This window comes from Aedes albopictus, chromosome 1 (assembly GCF_035046485.1).
Source record: "Aedes albopictus strain Foshan chromosome 1, AalbF5, whole genome shotgun sequence".
NCBI lineage: Eukaryota > Metazoa > Arthropoda > Insecta > Diptera > Culicidae > Aedes > Aedes albopictus.
This window is the reverse complement of record NC_085136.1, coordinates 110114003-110137578: the sequence shown is the minus strand read 5'-3', so window position 1 is coordinate 110137578 and position 23576 is coordinate 110114003. Positions and strand designations below refer to the sequence as shown.

Here is a 23576-nt window from a genome sequence, read left to right as displayed (position 1 = left end):
CATCTTTAAAAAACTATGATTTTTTAAGAAAAATGCCTCTTTTGAACCAAAAGAGATAACGATCATCTCAGCGCACGAAACGACGCGTCTTCAAATGCTCTACAAGTGTTTCTTCGGCAACTTTGATGAAAAAATCGTAACTGAAAAAGTTATCGCCAGAAACCCGGTTTTTCTTGAACCACCCTAAGCTTATTCAGAAAAATACCTCTAGATCGGTCAATTTAAAAGCTACATAAAAAGTGTCCTCGGCAAACTTGTTCAAAATTGATAGATCTACAACTTTCCCGAAGAATGTATACAGTTATTCTTGCAAATAAAAAAGTTTGGTTACAAATTTCTTTGAAAATATGGACCACCCTAATTTTCTTGTATATTGAAAAGAGGGCCTTATTTTTAGGGACAACTTTGTATAGAAGACCATATTCGTCTAAAAACTCATTTGAAGACGTTGAATGCATCTTTCCTCGTAAATCTGGTTCGTGGACCACTGTGCAATGATACAACTCCTAAAAATACTGCATGCAAGCACAACAAACCTGTTGTTTTGCAGCCTCACGTTTATATCCCTACATGAATGTAACTAATTATATATAACATCTTTCTGTTTAAAAATAAACGATAATCACTGCAGGCTACATAAAACGGTATCGCCTTGCTGACTCATTTCATGCCACGTTCCTCTACTGCACAATGCACCCATGTATAACAGTTGTTTCAGGCATTGTTTCCGTTGAACAATAAACTAATAGCTAACACCTGACAAGAATACAGTATCTTCTATATGTAAACAATGCAGGTTTCGTAGACAATCCATAATTCGAAAGATGGAGTTTTTGCATGAACGCACGGAGTGAATATCGGTGATCAAATTTTTCTGGACAAAAAGGGGGGATAGCTGACAGCACACGCTAAAAATTAAAACATTCATTGACAGTGGGTGGAACTCCGCCCAGGTAAAATGAATCGCTGCAGAGCTGGACTAGTGGAATGTACAATCTATTACAACTTGTTATTGTTCTAGGCCAAACTAAATCTCCACAATGGCAGACCACGTCCGAGCATGGCAGGAAGGTCAACGTCTGCACATCAACGACCTTCCAGATGAAATGATCCAAGCCATAACGAAGTATCTACCGATAGGCGATCGCAAGAACTTGTCCATGGTCTCTTCGCTTTGGAATGGACATGCATTTTCCGACGCAAATATGGACTACGTCAGACTGCGGATCAAGGGTTCCGCGCATGAGCATCGGCATCGACCAAGCCTGTACAGGTCGGAACGGCGCTATCGTCATCTGGTGTACTCCTCGAGAAATCCATTGAATGAAATCGACTTTGACATGACAATGTACACACTCATGGTGCTGGGATCGGAGATCCAGAGTTTTGTCCTGCTGAATAGGTGCACGTTAGGGCAGTTAAAAGAATTGGTCGACCTTTTACCCAATTTGCAGATGTTGAGTTTAAATGTGGTTTCAGTAGGGAATAGCTTGGTCGAATTTCCAGCAATGCAGCAGTTGAGAGAGCTTCGCATGAACAACAATACGCTGTTGGAGGCGTGGTTGACCAGTTCCTTAGCCAATTCAAATATTCGGAAGTTGTATGTGAATTTGACGGGCAGAAGAGAAGGAGAGGATCAGTTTCTCAATTTCATCGCACAACACCAAAAGCAACTTGAATGGTTCGGACTGTTGGCGCCAGAGCACCTGAAGATATCCTACAATAAACTTAATCTACGCCAGCTGCACACCCTGGATCTGAGCGAAGCTCAGTGTGAACGTGATGAAGAGGAGCTGATTACATTTTTCAAGAATTTACCTATATTGCAGGTAGCAATGCTACATTTTGACGTAACGACTGCTGTGCTGAAAGTTATTTGCAACCATTGTGCTTGTTTGTACAAACTCAGGTTCAAGGTCGATGCATTGGGTAGCGAGTGTTTCCGGTTTCTGAGGCGTCTGATTCACTTAAGGGTAAGTTTTTTAATTTAACCTTGGCGCAGCTAGGCTAAGGGAGATGGTGGTGGATTTATTTTAATGCTGATGTCATTCGTCGACCCCGAAGAGGTTTCATCCAAACTTCTGGAGAAGTGTTTCATCGACATTGCTGAACATCTTTTTGAGTACTCGTTTTATATAGTTCAATTATCCAACCACTGCATCTACAAATCTTCTGGAATCTCAAAAGCTATTGCAAGATACTTTTGGAATATGCCATGTCGATCAAACTACCCTCAAGCTGAGAACTTGCTGCCATTCTAGGCATTTATGTCCCATGTTACTTTTAGACGAATTAGACTTTTTTTTAGGCCAAGTGCTTTATTTTTACATATGTTTTTTTTTTTTTCTATATCGTTTATTAAAGGCTCATTCGTTTTATAAAAAACTTTACGGAGCCGAAATTCTTAATGAATAATTTCTTATTCTAACAGCAATTGAAAATTCTAATAAAAAGTTCTGCGTGCGCACTTCTTCTTAACGCGCGGTCCGGAACCTGAGCTCGAACCCGATGCGGCAAATTGAGCCCTGCGTTGATCGGCAGTCGGGTTTCCCATCACTTCCTTTATTGCCTTCGCGACTTCCTCCAACTTTTCCGTCTGTGTCATCGGGCGCCATTCGTCTTCCGAGTCTGCTTCGCTTTCACGAACGACTAATTCTTCCACTCCTAGCTCATTCGATGGCTGATCGTTGTCTTCCAGTACTTCTATTATCTCTATTTCCGATGTTTTCCCAATCGATGATGGAACCGCGTCGTCCGCTGAAACCACAGCAGCATATGAATGGGGTTCCTGTTCCTTCTCTTGATTTTTCGCCGGCTGTTTCCGATTCTCACGTTGAGGGCAAGAATTCCTGCGGTGGCCTACCGCGCGACACAAAAAGCAAACGTCTTTTAAACCATCGTAAAAAATACGCGCCTTCCAGTTTCCGACTACGATTTCTGGTGGTATGGTGCACTCCACATCGATATATACGCCACGCACGCCATTGAAAACATGGCCAAGCCCCGAGTCTGCGGGAAACTTTTCGTGGATCACTTGCTCAACTTTTCCGTATTTTCGTAGTACCGACGACAAACACTCATCGCTTAGTTCCGGCGGCAAATCAAAAACCCGGACGTACTGCATGTTTGCTCCAGCGATGCACATACGCACTTCCACTTGCAGCCCATTCGCATAAACGAACTTCCTAGGTTCCGCGTTTTTTCTCAGACATTCCATCATAGCATCCATAGATGAAAACTTTAAAAACAGCGAACGGTCCTTCGCTGTTTTGTATGCTGTCTCGATTAGCAGCAAATCCGTCTCCAACGATTTCACAAAAATCGCTATCTCCGCCCATGACGGCCGAGGGCTACCCGGCGGGAAACGAAATTGTGCGGTATTAATAATCTCGCACATCTCGATAGCACAAAACGAACCAACGGTGAATGACCGGGGTACAAAGCACGGTACCGTTTGCCTATACAACACAGTCTGTTGGCAAAGATAAAGCGAACGGCAAAGAGCACATTTGCTGGCGACTGTATCCGACGACAGCTGCGATAGAACTGACATATGTTTTCAACAAACATGAAAATTAACATACTTTGCTCGAAAGCTCATGAAAAGGATATCATCAAGTCAAAATTGTGGAATTTCTACACATATCTGTCCCACAACTGAAATTCCACCAGTGGACAATTTCTACACAAAACCCATATTTCAATTCTGCATTGTGAATGCCCTTATTTTATGTTGGAATAACGTTCTACCTGGACTTCTTCACAACTAGCAATTTCAAGCTTATAATACTTATTTACTTTCAGTCCTGGACAGCCACGGTGGTGCAGAGGGCCGAATTGAAAGATTTCCATTCTGGGCGATTGCCAGCCATCGCCTTGACCTGTGGCCAGGTCAAATTTCTATCGCCTTGCTCGTTTTCGTTATTGAGGCTGCGCAGCCATGAGCCTCTGGGTCTGCCTCTGCTGCGATATCCTGCTGGGTTCCAATCTAACGCTTGCTTGCAGACTTCGTTTTCGCCCCTGCGTAGAGTGTGGCCGACCCACCTTCACTTTCGCCCCTGAATTTCTTTCGCTATCGGCTTTTGATGACATCGACGATGGCGCTCCACGTTGTAGATCCAATTGTGAGGCCATCATACACGAATTAGGGTAACGGTTGAATTTTGGACCCCCAGAGGACATTAGTTTGAATTTAAGTCAAAATCAAACAGATTCAGAGGGTATTTACACATAATAATGATGTTAGTATATTCGTAAAAGCCTCCACTGTCCGTTAAAAATACCCACAAAGTCATTTCTGGCTAAAAATTTGATGAAAATAACTGATTTTTGAAGCATTAGTTTTCACTGTTTTGGACACCCCAATATATTTTGGACCCTCCTCAGTATATATTTTGGACACCCGGTGTTTAAACTCGTTTGAAACTATTTTGGAACATTTTGCCGCTTGAATATGCTGGATCACATCCTGATTACTTGATTGACAAAGGCTGATTAGACGAACATTGCGAATTTAATGCGCTAGAATGATAAACATTTTTGTTTACATCTGCAAGTTTCCTCAACACCGCAATCTCTTTTTGTAAACATGAACGACACTCGCACGGATGACAAGATTGACAAAAAAAAATTTCAAGGCAAATAAGAATATTTCTAGTAAGGAAATGATTGCTGCCCGTGCAGAGCAATCTTATTTAGCGAATGATTGTAAAAATTTCCGTCATCCTATCATTAAACCTGTGTAAGTTGTGATAATGCGACCCAGGGGGTCCAAAATATATGGGGGTCCAAATTATATTGGCTACCCTATACACCGCAGGCATCTATTGATGAAGACCTGCAACCGTTGAGTGTTCTCCACTGATACACACTAGGTTTCATTGGCGTACATCAGCACAGATTTCACGATCGAGTTGAAAATTCGGATTTTGGTGCGTCGACTGATCTGGTTGTGTTTCCATACACTCAGCGAAAAAAAACTAGCGAAATTCATTGAAACACCTTATGAAAATTTGCTATAATTAATTCTTATGCATGCCATAAGAATACCTTATGAAAATTGATCGTGCTGGCTATGACAAATCTCATAAGGTAGACTTATGAAAAGAACAAAAAAATCTTAAAATGATGCAGACTGGATTCGATCCATGAACGTCGGGATCACCGAGCCCGTGTTTTATCCACACGGCTACCGACGCTTGAGAGTATCATGTTGCTAAACATGAATAAAAGTCAAGCTGCGAGACGATTTTACTTCATTGAGTGACCTAATGACATTCATCCGAATCATTATGAATTATTTAAAGGCCGTTTCATAAGTTGGGCCTTATGGAAATTTTCATTTCGTCCATTACGACGAGGAACAGTAGCGGTGATAGGATACATCCTTGCCTCACTCCAGCAACGACCCGGATGGGATGGGATCGAGTAAAACACCGTTGTGCAGTACTCTTCATGAAAATGCCCTGTACTGTGCTTCAATGAGGCCGACGATTTTCTGAGGGAGACCCTTGCGCCTGAGGGCATCTCACATATTTCCGTGATTAAGACATTCGAAAGCATTTTCGTGATTCATTGATTTCCTCCAGAATGATACGGAGCGTGACAATATGGTCCACACATGATCGTCAGGCACGGAATCCTGCTTGCTGCTGTCAGAGAGTTGCGTCAATCTTCTTTTGTATCCGATTAAGGATCACTTTGCAGAACACTTTGGGAACGATGCACAGCAACATGATACCCCAATAATTATCGCATACAGTCAGGTCACCCTTTTTGGGTACAGTTAATAAGACGCATTGCATCCAGTCGGCCGGAAATGTTGCGGTTTCCCATATGCTGCAGAATAATTGTTGAAAAGTAGTTGTGCGGATACTACGGGGTCAGCTTTGAGCATCTCAGCTGATATGCGATCGACCCCTGGGACCCTGTTCGATTTCATGCTACGGATGGCTGTTTCTATCTCCTGCACTGATGGAGCTTCGGTGTTGACACGGGTAATGCTTCGAACCCTTGGCGCATCATGCTGAGGTGTTGATGGCGTTACCGACACTTTAAAAAGGTTTCCAAAGTGCTCGAACCAGTGTTTCAATTGGTCAGCCGGGTCGGTTAGTAACTGTCCAGGCGTGACTTTCACGGGCATCGTAGCATTTATCTTAGTCCCACTAAGGCGATGTGAAACATCGTAGATGAGACGAATGTCACCGGCGTTTGCAGCTTTCTCGCCTTCGCCGGCTAGGGAGTTCGCCCACGCTCTTTTGTCCCGTCTACATGAGCGTTTCACTTTCTTCTCGAGAGCCGAATAGCGCTGACGGGCTACGGCTTTAGCTCCTCGTATTTTCGCTCGCTCTATCACGGCTTTGGTGTTCCTTCGCTCCTCTATCTTCATCCAGGTATCATCTGTGGTCCACTGCTGGCGCTCCATTGATCTTCAATGCTTCCACCTGATGGAATATTCGCAGCACGGTTATCTAGCTCCTCGACGAAGGACCTTTTCAATGCAGTGTCTCCTGTCGCTGGATCCAAGCAATGCGCAGTCGGATCTCGCCGATTAGAAGATGATGGTCGGACGCAATGTCGGCGCTACGATTGCTCCGCACATCAAGAAGGCTCCGTCTTCATTTTCAGCTGATGCCGATGCGGTCGATTTGATTTTCCGTGACACCATCACGGGAAACCCAAGTCACTTTGTGAACTGGTTGATGAGGAAAGAGTGATCCCCCAATCACCATATCATTGTTGCCAGAAAATTCTGCAAACAGCTCTCCGCTTTCGCTCATTTCTCCGAGACCATGGCGTCCCATGACGTGCTCATAGTCCGAGTTGTCGGAACCAACCTTCGCGTTGAAGTCTTCCATAAGGATCTTGATATCACCTTTCGGAATCTTGTCCAAGACAGTATTCAGTTGACTATGAAAGTTCTCTTTGTCTTGTAATTCGGCAGCATCGGTTGGCGCGTAACATTGGTCACGGCAAGGTTTCGAACCCGTGTTCTGAATCTGGCTACAATTATCCACTCATTAAAAGGTTCCCACTTCATGAGCGCAGCATGGGCGTGAGCGCTGAGCAGGAAACCAACTCCACAGTGGCGAGGAGCATGTTCACCTCGTCGTTCAGAGTACAGCAGAATTTGACCCGTCGCCAATCTGTGTTCTCCAAAGTTCGGCCAACGGACTTCGCTCAGTCCTAGGATCTCAAGGTTCATACTTCATACGAGCCTCATTGGCTAGTTGTGTCAGTTTACCCTGCTTGTCCTTTGTTTCGCACTAAAAGTCGTTGCCGTTGACTAATCGTTCGTAATCTTTCATTTTCGTTTTCTCTAACGGTTTTTGGGTTTTGGAATCAGTAGGTTGTTGGCGTAAGGTCCCCTATCCACCATGGTAGGGCTGCTACCTTAGGTATAGCTTCCGATGTGGAAGAGGATTTCATACTCAGCCGCTGGATGCCAGAACAGACGCTGTTTAAGCCGCACTTCCTTGGTGAACAGAGACGCACACTGGGGCAGAACTGAAAATACATGGAAAAAACCTCTAGCTCGTCGAGATGTCGAGATACTCATTTGGTGTCTTCAGAGAAAATATTTCTATGGACATGGTCGATATTTTGAGCGGTAGTAAATTTTTCTTACGTTATTCGCATAAAAGTCCTATAAGTCATTTTGGCCAAATTGCATTTTAGCGATTAGGTTTCTTCGGCAAAGTTGTTCGGCTATTTATGCTGAAAAAGTTTGCTGAAGACGTCAAATTTCCAAAGCCTACTATACTTGAGATATTGACCGATTTATAAAATACCTACCTAAAATCGATTTTTTTCATTAAAATACGTTTTCAAACAAATTTAATGTCCGTTTTCGAGTTATAATAATGAAAAATACTAAAATAAAACATATATCGAGGAAATTAGTTGGAAAAAATAAAATATGCATTGATTTTATATAGAAAGTTCCCGAAAATCACGCGAAATGTATATAGGACGTTCTTGCAGTCGGGCAAGTTTTTTCATCGGCAATCACCTAAAAAATACATTAGCTTTCTTGTAAAAAATTTTCACAGACATGATATTTAATGATTTTTTTTTAAATTGAGTTCAAAGTTTACTGTTTTGGGTAAATTAGTTCAAAATTTTTGTTCATAAAATACTACGTTTTAAGGTGCCAAGTGAACCATGAAAAGTATAGATACAATTTAGTCATAGGTTTAGTTGTTTCAAATCTCCAAACAAATTGTAAAACACAAAAATGTCCCAACTGCCGCCAATAAAAGCATGCCTTGTTTTAATCATTCGTTTATGATTTATTCACACGTAATGTATTTGCGTGATGATTCAGTGACTGTTTTACAACATATCCAGGTTTTTTAGAGATCAAGACATATGTTTGCTTCCTGTGATGGCCACTAATTTAAAAGACAGCTAAATAATAGAGGAATCAAATATCAAAGAATAGTTATTTACTGGTATATTTCTGATGAATTGTTATTATTTTGCTTAGTACGCAAAATATTTAAATATTTAGTACGTACGACTAGGTTAAAATAATTGAAAAGCTTTTCAACATTTTTTTACTCACATGCTTTTGAGTTTTTAGATCATTGAATACATTTATTTATGCTTATAACTCCCTACATTTTTTTGAATATCTGTATTAAATAAGATAATAATCATACAATCAAAAAATATTCATGATGTGTGACTGTATAACGCATTGGCGAATTATAAAACCAAAGCATACTTTCATTGGCGTTTGGGACATTTTTGTGTTTTACAATTTGTTTGGAGATTAGAAACAACTAAATCTATGTGTAGATTGTATCTATACTTTTCATGGTTCACTTGGCACCTTAAAACGTAGTATTTTATGAACAAAAATTTTGTACTAATTTACCCAAAACAGTAAATTTTGAACTCAATTTAGAAAAAATCATTAAATATCATGTCTGTGAAAATTTTTTACATGAAAGCTAATGTATTTTTTAGGTGATTGCCGATGAAAAAACTTGCCCGACTGCAAGAACGTCCTATATACATTTTGCGTGATTTTCGGGAACTTTCTATATAAAATCAATGCATATTTTATTTTTTCCAACTAATTTCCTCAATATATGTTTTATTTTAGTATTTTTCATTATTATAACTCGAAAACGGACATTAAATTTGTTTAAAAACGTATTTTAATGAAAAAAATCGATTTTAGGTAGGTATTTTATAAATCGGTCTTATAGGACTTTTATGCGAATAACGTAAGAAAAATTGACTACCACTCAAAATATCGACCATGTCCATAGAAATATTTTCTCTGAAGACATCAAATGAGTATCTCGACATCTCGACGAGCTAGAGGTTTTTTCCATGTATTTTCAATCCTGCCCCAGTGTGAGACGCTCGTGACGTACATACCTCCTCAATCTAGCTGAAGTCAGAAGGACAACAGTGCCCAGGCTGCACCACCAGCTAAACGCACAACTCTTTGTCATCGCTTGACCCCTGGAAGCATGAGGTAGGAACTTGTGAAGACCAGTGCTATGTAGGACGCTCTCCTTATCGATTCACCGTTTTGCAGCCCAAAACGCGAGGAAAGAACCCGCAATAAACTGTAGTTCGCGGGTAAGAAGAATACCAGCCTGAGGTATCCAATAAAGTCCTAAGGCTCTCTTGAACTGCAAAAAGCCGTTGGCCTTTGCTTGGTACTCTACTGAATATGGTTCTAGCTTGTCATTCTTCAAGAGCACGTGTAAGATGCTCACTGCTCAGCCTATCGCAGCCTGCCGTGTTTTATTAGCGATTAGTTCTTCCAAATGAGGAACAACAATTGTTATTTTGTTGCGAAATCTAAAAGTTCTGGAAAGCCAAAGTTGAACCAATTGTATGAAAATTTCACTTTTTTTGCGCTCCGTCCCGAAAGGGATGCCATCTCTTCATATACTTAGTGCCACTCGTAGTCCATGCGACGCCGCCAGATGCCGCCCTCCAGGGTTACGTACAAAAGGCTGATTTACGAAAGGCTTAATTACAGAAGGCTGAATGCATCAAAAGGCTGAAATAACATAAGGCTAAAACAGTGATTCGACTAAACCACCAGCCTAAAGGCTAACCTCAACACTAACAACTCAGACAAACAGATCACGCCAGTCGGGAATAATTACATACATTCATTGATTTTACCATCTATTTGAAAATTTGCTTGTTGGTCGATTACCCAGCCGTGGCACACGTGTTGGTTTTGCTTGAGCTCGACGATTGACCGTCCTACCGTCCCTAGCTCATGGTTGGCCAAACTAAGCCATTTTGTGGGAACATGCTTCGGTTACTATGATCTGAATCGGAAAGTTTTACAATTATTACTAAGACAGTGTTTTTCAAAAGAATAGCAAAGAAGGGAAAATCTTTGATGATATTGTTTTAGCAGCCGTAATGACAACCATCTCCAAAACAACATGACTCAAAAGAATGGCTTATATTTATAGAAGGATAAATTAACGATATGAATATTATCAGTTCCTTTTTGTGTTCGTTGGTATGCACCATTAGCCTTTTCACTATAAGCTTAGTTTCTAAACAAGGGCCCATGCTTAGGGCTACGCATACGATTCGCGTTCGGACCAAGAACTTTTCATTATGAAAATTTTCTTGACTCCCTTTGGCATTTAGTATCCTCGTGCATATTACACGATATGCCAAAGCTGAGAAGCAGACTCGATCTCAGTTCGGGCGTTACTCCAAGAAAAGGAAGACGTGCTATAACTTATATATGAATTTTCTCATTTTTAGCCTTTTGTAATTTCAGCCTTATGTTACACTTTCTTGATTTCAGCCTTTCGTATTGAGCCTTTTGTGCATTCAGCTTTTTGAAATTCAGCCTTATGTTACAATCCCACCCTCCAATTCACTGCCGAATATTGTTCGCAACATTTTACGTTCGAAAACTCCTGGGCATTCTGATCAACTTTTCTCGACGTTCACGATTCATGTCCGTATTAAATTACCAGAAGAATTCAATTCCATTAACTTTATTTTGAAGACTTTCAGCCTTGGGCTGTTTCATCTCTATTCCCAGAAGAATCAAAGTCTTACAAAACGTGAGTTTTGTCTTCGTTCACCGCAGCGTAGTGACTTCAGATGGTTTCGCAGACCGAGTTAGACTCGATTCGCAGCCGCAATCTGTCTTCTCACCTTGCGAGTAACAAGATTCCTCCAGGAGTTCGTCCAGGTATTTCTCCAGGAATTCCTCCAGACATTCCTACTCCTCCGGGGATTTCTCCAGAAATTCCTCCGGGGATTTCTCCAGGAATTCCTCCGGGGATTTCTCCAGGAATTCCTCCGAAGATTCCTCCAGCAATTCCTCTGGAAATTCCTCCTGGAATTCCTCCGGAGATTCCTCCAGGAATTCCTCCGGAGCTTCCTCCTGGAATTCCTCCGGAGATTCCTCCTGGAATTCCTCCGGAGATTCCTCCAGGAATTCCTCCAGTAATTCATTCGGAGATTCCCCCAGGAATTCCTTCGGAGATTCCCCCAGGAATTCCTCTGGAAATTCCTCCGGAGATTGCTCCAGGAATTCCTTCGGAGATTCCCCCAGGACTTCCTTCGGAGAATAATCCAGGAATTCCTCCGGAGATTCCTCCAGGAATTCCTCCAGAGATTCCTCCAGGAATTCCTCCAGAGATTCCTCCAGGAATTCATCCAGAGATTCCTCCAGGAATTCCTCCGGAGATTCATCCAGGAATTCCTCCGGAGATTCCTCCAGGAATTCCTTCGGAGATTCCTCCGGGGATTCCTCCAGGAATTCCTCCAGACATTCCTACTCCTCCGGGGATTTCTCCAGGAATTCCTCCGAAGATTCCTCCAGCAATTCCTCTGGAAATTCCTCCGGAGATTCCTCCTGGAATTCCTCCGGAGCTTCCTCCTGGAATTCCTCCGGAGATTCCTCCAGGAATTCCTCCGGAGATTCCTCCAGGAATTCCTCCAGGAATTCCTTCGGAGATTCCCCCAGGAATTCCTTCGGAGATTCCCCCAAGAATTCCTCTGGAGATTCCTCCGGAGATTGCTCCAGGAATTCCTTCGGAGATTCCCCCAGGACTTCCTTCGGAGAATCCTCCAGGAATTCCTCCGGAGATTCCTCCAGGAATTCCTCCGGAGATTCCTCCAGGAATTCCTCCGGAGATTCCTCCAGGAATTCCTCCGGAGATTCCTCCAGGAATTCCTCCGGAGATTCCTCCAGGAATTCCTCCGGAGATTCCTCCAGGAATTCCTCCGGAGATTCCTCCAGGAATTCCTCCGGAGATTCCTCCAGGAATTCCTCCGGAGATTCCTCCAGGAATTCCTCCGGAGATTCCTCCAGGAATTCCTCCGGAGATTCCTCCAGGAATTCCTCCGGAGATTCCTCCAGGAATTCCTCCGGAGATTCCTCCAGGAATTCCTCCGGAGATTCCTCCAGGAATTCCTCCGGAGATTCCTCCAGGAATTCCTCCGGAGATTCCTCCAGGAATTCCTCCGGAGATTCCTCCAGGAATTCCTCCGGAGATTCCTTCAGGAATTCCTCCGGAGATTCCTCCAGGAATTCCTCCGGAGATTCCTCCAGGAATTCCTCCGGAGATTCCTCCGGGGATTCCTCCAGGAATTCCTCCAGACATTCCTACTCCTCCGGGGATTTCCCCAGGAATTCCTCCGGGGATTTTTCCATGAATTTCTCCGAAGATTCCTCCAGCAATTCCTCTGGAAATTCCTCCTGGAATTCCTCCGGAGATTCCTCCTGGAATTCCTCCGGAGCTTCCTCCTGGAATTCCTCCGGAGCTTCCTCCTGGAATTCCTCCGGAGATTCCTCCAGAAATTCCTCCGGAGATTCCTCCAGGAATTCCTCCGGAGATTCCTCCAGGAATTCCTCCGGGGATTCCTCCAGGAATTCCTCCGGGGATTCCTCCAGGAATTCCTCCAGGAATTCCTCCAGACATTCTTACTCCTCCGGGGATTTCTCCAGGAATTCCTCCGGGGATTTCTCCAGGAATTCCTCCGAAGATTCTTCCAGCAATTCCTCTGGAAATTCCTCCTGGAATTCCTCCGGCGATTCCTCCTTGAATTCCTCCGGAGCTTCCTCCTGGAATTCCTCCGGAGATTCCTCCTGGAATTCCTCCGGAGATTCCTCCTGGAATTCCTCCGGAGCTTCCTCCTGGAATTCCTCCGGAGATTCCTCCTGGAATTCCTCCGGAGATTCCTCCAGGATATCCTCCAGTAATTTCTTCGGAGATTCCCCCAGGAATTCCTTCGGAGATTCCCCCAGGAATTCCTCTGGAGATTCCTCCGGAGATTCCTCCAGGAATTCCTCCGGAGATTCCTCCAGGAATTCCTCCGGAGATTCCTCCAGGAATTCCTCCGGAGATTCCTCCAGGAATTCCTCCGGAGATTCCTCCAGGAATTCCTCCGGAGATTCCTCCAGGAATTCCTCCGGAGATTCCTCCAGGAATTCCTCCGGAGATTCCTCCAGGAATTCCTCCGGAGATTCCTCCAGGAATTCCTCCGGAGATTCCTCCAGGAATTCCTCCGGAGATTCCTCCAGGAATTCCTCCGGAGATTCCTCCAGGAATTCCTCCGGAGATTCCTCCAGGAATTCCTCCGGAGATTCCTCCAGGAATTCCTCCGGAGATTCCTCCAGGAATTCCTCCGGAGATTCCTCCAGGAATTCCTCCGGAGATTCCTCCAGGAATTCCTCCGGAGATTCCTGCAGGAATTCCTCCGGAGATTCCTGCAGGAATTCCTCCGGAGATTCCTCCAGGAATTCCTCCGGAAATTCCTCCAGGAATTCCTCCGGAAATTCCTCCAGGAATTCCTCCGGAAATTCCTCCAGGAATTCCTCCGGAAATTCCTCCAGGAATTCCTCCGGAAATTCCTCCAGGAATTCCTCCGGAAATTCCTCCAGGAATTCCTCCGGAAATTCCTTCAGGGATTCCTCCGGAGATTCCTTCAGGGATACCACCGGAGATTCCTCCAGGAATTCCTCCGGAGATTTCTCCAGGAATTCCTCTGGAGATTCCTTCAGGAATTCCTCTGGAGATTCCTTCAGGAATTCCTCTGGACATTCCTCCAGGAATTCCTCTGGACATTCCCCCAGGAATTCCTCTGGAGATTCCTCCAGGAATTCCTCTGGACATTACTCCAGGAATTCCTCTGGACATTCCTCCAGGAATTCCTCTGGACATTCCTCCAGGAATTCCTCTGGACATTCCTCCAGGAATTCCTCTGGACATTCCTCCAGGAATTCCTCTGGACATTCCTCCAGGAATTCCTCTGGACATTCCTCCAGGAATTCCTCTGGACATTCCTCCAGGAATTCCTCTGGACATTCCTCCAGGAATTCCTCTGGACATTCCTCCAGGAATTCCTCTGGACATTCCTCCAGGAATTCCTCTGGACATTCCTCCAGGAATTCCTCCGGAGATTCCTCCAGGAATTACTCCGGAGATTCCTCCAGGAATTCCTCCGGAGATTCCTCCAGGAATTCCTCCGGAGATTCCTCCAGGAATTCCTACAGGAATTCCTCTGGAGATTCCTTCAGGAATTCCTCAGGAGATTCCTCCAGGAATTCCTCTGAACATTCCTCCAGGAATTCCTCCGAAGATTCCTCCAGGAATTCCTCCGGAGATTCCTCTAGGAATTCCTACAGGAATTCCTCCGGAGATTCCTCCAGAAATTCCTCCGGAGATTCCTCCAGAAATTCCTCCGGAGATTCCTCCAGGGATTCCTCCGGAGATTCCTCCAGGAATTCCTCCGGAGATTCCTCCAGGAATTCCTCCGGAGATTCCTCCAGGAATTCCTCCGGAGATTCCTCCAGGAATTCCTCCGGAGATTCCTCCAGGAATTCCTCCGGAGATTCCTCCAGGAATTCCTCCGGAGATTCCTCCAGGAATTCCTCCGGAGATTCCTCCAGGAATTCCTCCGGAGATTCCTCCAGGAATTCCTCCGGAGATTCCTCCAGGAATTCCTCCGGAGATTCCTCCAGGAATTCCTCCAGTAATTCATTCGGAGATTCCCCCAGGAATTCCTTCGGAGATTCCCCCAGGAATTCCTCTGGAAATTCCTCCGGAGATTGCTCCAGGAATTCCTTCGGAGATTCCCCCAGGACTTCCTTCGGAGAATAATCCAGGAATTCCTCCGGAGATTCCTCCAGGAATTCCTCCAGAGATTCCTCCAGGAATTCCTCCAGAGATTCCTCCAGGAATTCATCCGGAGATTCCTCCAGGAATTCCTCCGGAGATTCATCCAGGAATTCCTCCGGAGATTCCTCCAGGAATTCCTTCGGAGATTCCTCCGGGGATTCCTCCAGGAATTCCTCCAGACATTCCTACTCCTCCGGGGATTTCTCCAGGAATTCCTCCGAAGATTCCTCCAGCAATTCCTCTGGAAATTCCTCCGGAGATTCCTCCTGGAATTCCTCCGGAGCTTCCTCCTGGAATTCCTCCGGAGATTCCTCCAGGAATTCCTCCGGAGATTCCTCCAGGAATTCCTCCAGGAATTCCTTCGGAGATTCCCCCAGGAATTCCTTCGGAGATTCCCCCAAGAATTCCTCTGGAGATTCCTCCGGAGATTGCTCCAGGAATTCCTTCGGAGATTCCCCCAGGACTTCCTTCGGAGAATCCTCCAGGAATTCCTCCGGAGATTCCTCCAGGAATTCCTCCGGAGATTCCTCCAGGAATTCCTCCGGAGATTCCTCCAGGAATTCCTCCGGAGATTCCTCCAGGAATTCCTCCGGAGATTCCTCCAGGAATTCCTCCGGAGATTCCTCCAGGAATTCCTCCGGAGATTCCTCCAGGAATTCCTCCGGAGATTCCTCCAGGAATTCCTCCGGAGATTCCTCCAGGAATTCCTCCGGAGATTCCTCCAGGAATTCCTCCGGAGATTCCTCCAGGAATTCCTCCGGAGATTCCTCCAGGAATTCCTCCGGAGATTCCTCCAGGAATTCCTCCGGAGATTCCTCCAGGAATTCCTCCGGAGATTCCTCCAGGAATTCCTCCGGAGATTCCTTCAGGAATTCCTCCGGAGATTCCTCCAGGAATTCCTCCGGAGATTCCTCCAGGAATTCCTCCGGAGATTCCTCCGGGGATTCCTCCAGGAATTCCTCCAGACATTTCTACTCCTCCGGGGATTTCCCCAGGAATTCCTCCGGGGATTTTTCCATGAATTTCTCCGAAGATTCCTCCAGCAATTCTTCTGGAAATTCCTCCTGGAATTCCTCCGGAGATTCCTCCTGGAATTCCTCCGGAGCTTCCTCCTGGAATTCCTCCGGAGCTTCCTCCTGGAATTCCTCCGGAGATTCCTCCAGAAATTCCTCCGGAGATTCCTCCAGGAATTCCTCCGGAGATTCCTCCAGGAATTCCTCCGGGGATTCCTCCAGGAATTCCTCCGGGGATTCCTCCAGGAATTCCTCCAGGAATTCCTCCAGACATTCTTACTCCTCCGGGGATTTCTCCAGGAATTCCTCCGGGGATTTCTCCAGGAATTCCTCCGAAGATTCTTCCAGCAATTCCTCTGGAAATTCCTTCTGGAATTCCTCCGGCGATTCCTCCTTGAATTCCTCCGGAGCTTCCTCCTGGAATTCCTCCGGAGATTCCTCCTGGAATTCCTCCGGAGATTCCTCCTGGAATTCCTCCGGAGCTTCCTCCTGGAATTCCTCCGGAGATTCCTCCTGGAATTCCTCCGGAGATTCCTCCAGGATATCCTCCAGTAATTTCTTCGGAGATTCCCCCAGGAATTCCTTCGGAGATTCCCCCAGGAATTCCTCTGGAGATTCCTCCGGAGATTCCTCCAGGAATTCCTCCGGAGATTCCTCCAGGAATTCCTCCGGAGATTCCTCCAGGAATTCCTCCGGAGATTCCTCCAGGAATTCCTCCGGAGATTCCTCCAGGAATTCCTCCGGAGATTCCTCCAGGAATTCCTCCGGAGATTCCTCCAGGAATTCCTCCGGAGATTCCTCCAGGAATTCCTCCGGAGATTCCTCCAGGAATTCCTCCGGAGATTCCTCCAGGAATTCCTCCGGAGATTCCTCCAGGAATTCCTCCGGAGATTCCTCCAGGAATTCCTCCGGAGATTCCTCCAGGAATTCCTCCGGAGATTCCTCCAGGAATTCCTCCGGAGATTCCTCCAGGAATTCCTCCGGAGATTCCTCCAGGAATTCCTCCGGAAATTCCTCCAGGAATTCCTCCGGAAATTCCTCCAGGAATTCCTCCGGAAATTCCTCCAGGAATTCCTCCGGAAATTCCTCCAGGAATTCCTCCGGAAATTCCTCCAGGAATTCCTCCGGAAATTCCTCCAGGAATTCCTCCGGAAATTCCTCCAGGAATTCCTCCGGAAATTCCTCCAGGAATTCCTCCGGAAATTCCTTCAGGGATTCCTCCGGAGATTCCTTCAGGGATACCACCGGAGATTCCTCCAGGAATTCCTCCGGAGATTTCTCCAGGAATTCCTCTGGAGATTCCTTCAGGAATTCCTCTGGAGATTCCTTCAGGAATTCCTCTGGACATTCCTCCAGGAATTCCTCTGGACATTCCCCCAGGAATTCCTCTGGAGATTCCTCCAGGAATTCCTCTGGACATTACTCCAGGAATTCCTCTGGACATTCCTCCAGGAATTCCTCTGGACATTCCTCCAGGAATTCCTCTGGACATTCCTCCAGGAATTCCTCTGGACATTCCTCCAGGAATTCCTCTGGACATTCCTCCAGGAATTCCTCTGGACATTCCTCCAGGAATTCCTCTGGACATTCCTCCAGGAATTCCTCCGGAGATTCCTCCAGGAATTACTCCGGAGATTCCTCCAGGAATTCCTCCGGAGATTTCTCCAGGAATTCCTCCGGAGATTCCTCCAGGAATTCCTACAGGAATTCCTCTGGAGATTCCTTCAGGAATTCCTCAGGAGATTCCTCCAGGAATTCCTCTGAACATTCCTCCAGGAATTCCTCCGAAGATTCCTCCAGGAATTCCTCCGGAGTTTCCTCTAGGAATTCTTACAGGAATTCCTCCGGAGATTCCTCCAGAAATTTCTCCGGAGATTCCTCCAGGAATTCCTCCGGAGATTCCTCCAGGAATTCCTCCGGAGATTCCTCCAGGAATTCCTCCGGAGATTCCTCCAGGAATTCCTCCGGAGATTCCTCCAGGAATTCCTCCGGAGATTCCTCCAGGAATTCCTCCGGAGATTCCTCCAGGAATTCCTCCGGAGATTCCTCCAGGAATTCCTCCGGAGATTCCTCCAGGAATTCCTCCGGAGATTCCTCCAGGAATTCCTCCGGAGATTCCTCCAGGAATTCCTCCGGAGATTCCTCCAGGAATTCCTCCGGAGATTCCTCCAGGAATTCCTCCGGAGATTCCTCCAGGAATTCCTCCGGAGATTCCTCCAGGAATTCCTCCGGAGATTCCTCCAGGAATTCCTCCGGAGATTCCTCCAGGAATTCCTCCGGAGATTCCTCCAGGAATTCCTCCGGAGATTCCTCCAGGAATTCCTCCGGAGATTCCTCCAGGAATTCCTCCGGAGATTCCTCCAGGAATTCCTCCGGAGATTCCTCCAGGAATTCCTCCGGAGATTCCTCCAGGAATTCCTCCGGAGATTCCTCCAGGAATTCCTCCGGAGATTCCTCCAGGAATTCCTCCGGAGATTCCTCCAGGAATTCCTCCGGAGATTCCTCCAGGAATTCCTCCGGAGATTCCTCCAGGAATTCCTCCGGAGATTCCTCCAGGAATTCCTCCGGAGATTCCTCCAGGAATTCCTCCGGAGATTCCTCCAGGAATTCCTCCGGAGATTCCTCCAGGAATTCCTCCGGAGATTCCTCCAGGAATTCCTCCGGAGATTCCTCCAGGAATTCCTCCGGAGATTCCTCCAGGAATTCCTCCGGAGATTCCTTCAGGGATTCCTCCGGAGATTCCTCCAGGGATTCCTCCGGAGATTCCTTCAGGGATTCCTCCGGAGATTCCTCCAGGAATTCCTCCGGAGATTCCTCCAGGAATTCCTCCGGAGATTCCTCCAGGAATTCCTCCGGAGATTCCTCCAGGAATTCCTCCGGAGATTCCTCCAGGAATTCCTCCGGAGATTCCTCCAGGAATTCCTCCGGAGATTCCTCCAGGAATTCCTCCGGAGATTCCTTGAGGAATTCCTCCGGAGATTCCTCCAGGAATTCCTCCGGAGATTCCTCCAGGAATTCCTCCGGATATTCCTCCAGGAATTCCTCCGGATATTCCTCCAGGAATTCCTCCGGAGATTCCTCCAGGAATTCCTCCGGAGATTCCTCCAGGAATTCCTCCGGAGATTCCTCCAGGAATTCCTCCGGAGATTCCTCCAGGAATTCCTCCGGAGATTCCTCCAGGAATTCCTCCGGAGATTCCTCCAGGAATTCCTCCGGAGATTCCTCCAGGAATTCCTCCGGAGATTCCTCCAGGAATTCCTCCAGGAATTCCTCCGGAGATTCCTCCAGGAATTCCTCCGGAGATTCCTCCAGGAATTCCTCCGGAGATTCCTCCAGGAATTCCTCCGGAGATTCCTCCAGGAATTCCTCCGGAGATTCCTCCAGGAATTCCTCCGGAGATTCCTCCAGGAATTCCTCCGGAGATTCCTCCAGGAATTCCTCCGGAGATTCCTCCAGGAATTCCTCCGGAGATTCCTCCAGGAATTCCTCCGAAGATTACTCCAGGAATTCCTCCGGAGATTCCTCCAGGAATTCCTTCGGAGATTCCTCCAGGAATTCCTTCGGAGATTCCTCCAGGAATTCCTTCGGAGATTCCTCCAGTAATTCCTTCGGAGATTCCTCCAGGAATTCCTCCGGAGATTCCTCCAGGAATTCCTCCGGAGATTCCTCCAGGAATTCCTCCGGAGATTCCTCCAGGAATTCCTCCGGAGATTCCTCCAGGAATTCCTCCGGAGATTCCTCCAGGAATTCCTCCGGAGATTCCTCCAGGAATTCCTCCGGAGATTCCTCTAGAAATTCCTCCGGAGATTCCTCCAGGAATTCCTCCGGAGATTCCTCCAGGAATTCCTCCGGAGATTCCTCCAGGAATTCCTCCGGAGATTCCTCCAGGAATTCCTCCGGAGATTCCTCCAGGAATTCCTCCGGAGATTCCTCCAGGAATTCCTCCGGAGATTCCTCCAGGAATTCCTCCGGAGATTCCTCCAGGAATTCCTCCGGAGATTCCTCCAGGAATTCCTCCGGAGATTCCTCCAGGAATTCCTCCGGAGATTCCTCCAGGAATTCCTCCGGAGATTCCTCCAGGAATTCCTCCGGAGATTCCTCCAGGAATTCCTCCGGAGATTCCTCCAGGAATTCCTCCGGAGATTCCTCCAGGAATTCCTCCGGAGATTCCTCCAGGAATTCCTCCGGAGATTCCTCCAGGAATTCCTCCAGAGATTCCTCCAGGAATTCCTCCGGAGATTCCTCCAGGAATTCCTCCGGAGATTTCTCCAGGAATTCCTCCGGAGATTCCTCCAGGAATTCCTCCGGAGATTCCTCCAGGAATTCCTCCGGAGATTCCTCCAGGAATTCCTCCGGAGATTCCTCCAGGAATTCCTCCGGAGATTCCTCCAGGAATTCCTCCGGAGATTCCTCCAGGAATTCCTCCGGAGATTCCTCCAGGAATTCCTCCGGAGATTCCTCCAGGAATTCCTCCGGAGATTCCTCCAGGAATTCCTCCGGAGATTCCTCCAGGAATTCCTCCGGAGATTCCTCCAGGAATTCCTCCGGAGATTCCTCCAGGAATTCCTCCGGAGATTCCTCCAGGAATTCCTCCGGAGATTCCTCCAGGAATTCCTCCGGAGATTCCTCCAGGAATTCCTCCGGAGATTCCTCCAGGAATTCCTCCGGAGATTCCTCCAGGAATTCCTCTGGAGATTCCTCCAGGAATTCCTCTGGACATTCCTCCAGGAATTCCTCCGGAGATTCCTCCAGGAATTGCTCCGGAGATTCCTCCAGGAATTCCTCCGGAGATTCCTCCAGGAATTCCTCCGGAGATTCCTCCAGGAATTCCTCCGGAGATTCCTTCAGGAATTCCTCCGGAGATTCCTCCGGGAATACCTCCGGAGATTCCTCCGGAAATTCATCCGGGGATTTCTCCAGCAATTCCTCCGGGGATTTCTCCAGGAATTCCTCCGGGGATTTCTCCAGGAATTTCTCCGGAGACTCCTCCTGGAATTCCTCCGGAGACTCCTCCAGGAATTCCTCCGGAGATTCCTCCAGGAATTTCTCCGAAGATTCCTTCAGGAATTCTTCCAGAAATTCCTTCGAAGGAATTCCCGATGAATTTCTGGAAGAATTGCACGAGAATTTCAGAGGAACACCTGGGAAACTTCCCGGAGAATTCCTGGTGGAATTATTGGTGAACTTCTGAAGGAATTCCCGAGGTTATTTTAAATGAGTTCCTGGGAAACTTCTGGAGGAATTTCCTGGAAACTCATTGTGGAATTAAAGGGAAATTTCTGCAGGAATTCCCGGGGAACTCCTACAAGAATTCATGGGGAACTCCCGAAGAAATTCTCGAAAATCCTCTTGACGAATTCCCGATGAACTCCTGGAAAAATTTCCAGGGAACTTCTGAAAATACTCCCGGCGAACTTCTGGAGGAATTAACGGAGAACTTATGGAGGCATTCCCAGCGAACTCCCGGAAGTTTTATAGGAGATTTCCTGGAGGAATCACCTGAGAATTTCTGGATGATTTTCTGGGAAATGCCTGAAGGAATTTCCGGTAAACTCCTGGAGGAATTCCCGGAGAACTCCTGGAGGAATTCCCGGGGAACACCCACGGGAATTTCCGGGAAACTCCGGAAGAATTCCTGATAATCTCCTGAATGAAGAACTGGAGGATAACTTCTGGATGAATTCCCGCGAACTCCAGGGGGACATCTTGTTGCGAATCAGTTTTTGAGTTGGCGTACCTGCCTCAGAAATACGTTGCTCTTTCGTGTCAACACGGTTGAAATTTCCCGTGTAAAAAGTGTGATGTCAACCGCTAGGTGTAGCGACCCACAGCATGAAATATTTATCAATTTCTGTCATGGGAGATGACCTTCTCTTCTCTGGTTCCAGATTCATCAGGTTACCTCGTTTTTTTTTAAATGCTTGTAACGCATTGTCGATTATCACATTTGTGATGTTCGTATGGCTAACATGCATATTCAAGTGAACTCACATGCCTCCCAATTTGAGATGTCCACAGTGACTTTTTAACACAAAGTTTAACACGTTGTCAAGAAAGCACTCGTTCAAACGTACTTTTTGCTTGGGTGATTTACTGAATATTGAGGATGCTTTCGATGACGTGCCTTTCAATGTCATATTGAAAGTCGCATGACGTCACAATGAGCTATAGGCTCTCTTTACGCTTATGCGTTTAACAGTGTCCTTTTCAGGGCACTGATTAAACCCGTTGTGGTATGGGCTATGAGCTCTCGTTGCGCTTATGCGTTCATTTCCGCTTCTAGGGCACTTTTTCCTATTTCATCACCTTTCCCATTCCTAATTCCATTCCCTTGTCCTATTCATCCTCAAGTAGATGATGAAATAGGCTTAAATATGTGGCGATGGCACAAATGTCCCAAAAAGAGGATAACGTGCCTCTGGAACCGGCCTTCTGATAAGTTCGAAAGAGCGTCGCCCTACTTCAGCCCGTCTGAGGCAACGAAAGATGACGAAATGTCTTTGCCCATCAGTACACGATTCAACATCAGAGACTCTCCCCTCTCCCTCAAAATACTTCGTCATTTATAGATGGTCTTCTACAGAAAAAAAAACTGGCTGCGTCAATAGTGGTAATTACTTTACGTGAAATAAACAGTCTATGTTTTTAGGATTTGATCATCGATGGCGAAATAAGGCATGACATGATCGAGGCCTGCCCTCCTCTAAACGGCGTCAAGTTCCTCAGCCTCACAAAGAATCCCCTAAGTTTTGGAGCTACGATGGGGCAGCTGACCCGCCTGTTCCCAAGACTGCGCATTCTAAAAGTTGACCTCACCCAGGAACTGGAAATGAGCAACCAATTCATCAGTGGTATCGGCCAGCACTTCAGCCAGATCACATGCTTGTTCATCGAATCCGAGGTAAGCTGCAACGACCTGACGACATCGACGATGACTCATTTCGTCGAGCCACTCATCTTCAGCCATCTGAGGAGGCTGACCAACTTGCAAGAACTTACCCTCAGCTGTGTGCGCTTCGTTGCCAGATACTGTCCGCCATCGAAAGACAACTGCCTGTTTGTCAACTTCCAGAAGATGTGCAACGGAGACTGGAATGAACAGCCGCGGGAGAATTTGAGGCGTCTCAAGCTCAAAAACTGCCACTGGGTGACGGGGAACACTCTCAAATATGTATTGACAGTGTTTACTTCGATACAATATCTGGAAGTGAGCAAATGTCGCATGATCACGCCGGAAGATATAGATGAGTTCCGCACTGTATTGCCTAAATGTATTGTTTACTATGTCCGATGAGAGAGGCTCCACGGCTTGGTATAAGACTGATAAAAATAGGATAAAATAAAAACAAAATTTTACATACTGACTCAACTTTAAAGAATTATTGTAAATTAGAATATTTTAATGGAACACGGAAATTTCAGT

The 23576-nt window shown here is 46.3% G+C and overlaps 1 protein-coding gene across 1 annotated transcript; it reads left to right on the top strand.

The window, feature by feature from the left end:
* The first annotated feature begins 725 nt into the window (after positions 1-725).
* On the top strand, positions 726-23560 carry LOC109397722 (uncharacterized). The gene is made up of 3 exons (XM_029858461.2): positions 726-953; positions 1022-1973; positions 22803-23560. Exons 2-3 carry the CDS (start codon positions 1041-1043, stop codon positions 23445-23447), a joined length of 1578 nt encoding a protein of 525 aa, XP_029714321.1. The 5' UTR covers positions 726-953; positions 1022-1040; the 3' UTR covers positions 23448-23560.
* Positions 23561-23576: the final 16 nt, after the last annotated feature.

Excerpts from the sequence above, each read along its gene's own strand:
- LOC109397722 (XM_029858461.2), top strand. The coding sequence starts at position 1,041 with ATGGCAGACCACGTCCGAGCATGGCAGGAAGGTCAACGTCTGCACATC. Across the intron at positions 1,974-22,802 it reads GGCGTCTGATTCACTTAAGG|GATTTGATCATCGATGGCGA; the intron begins GTAAGTTTTTTA and ends CTATGTTTTTAG.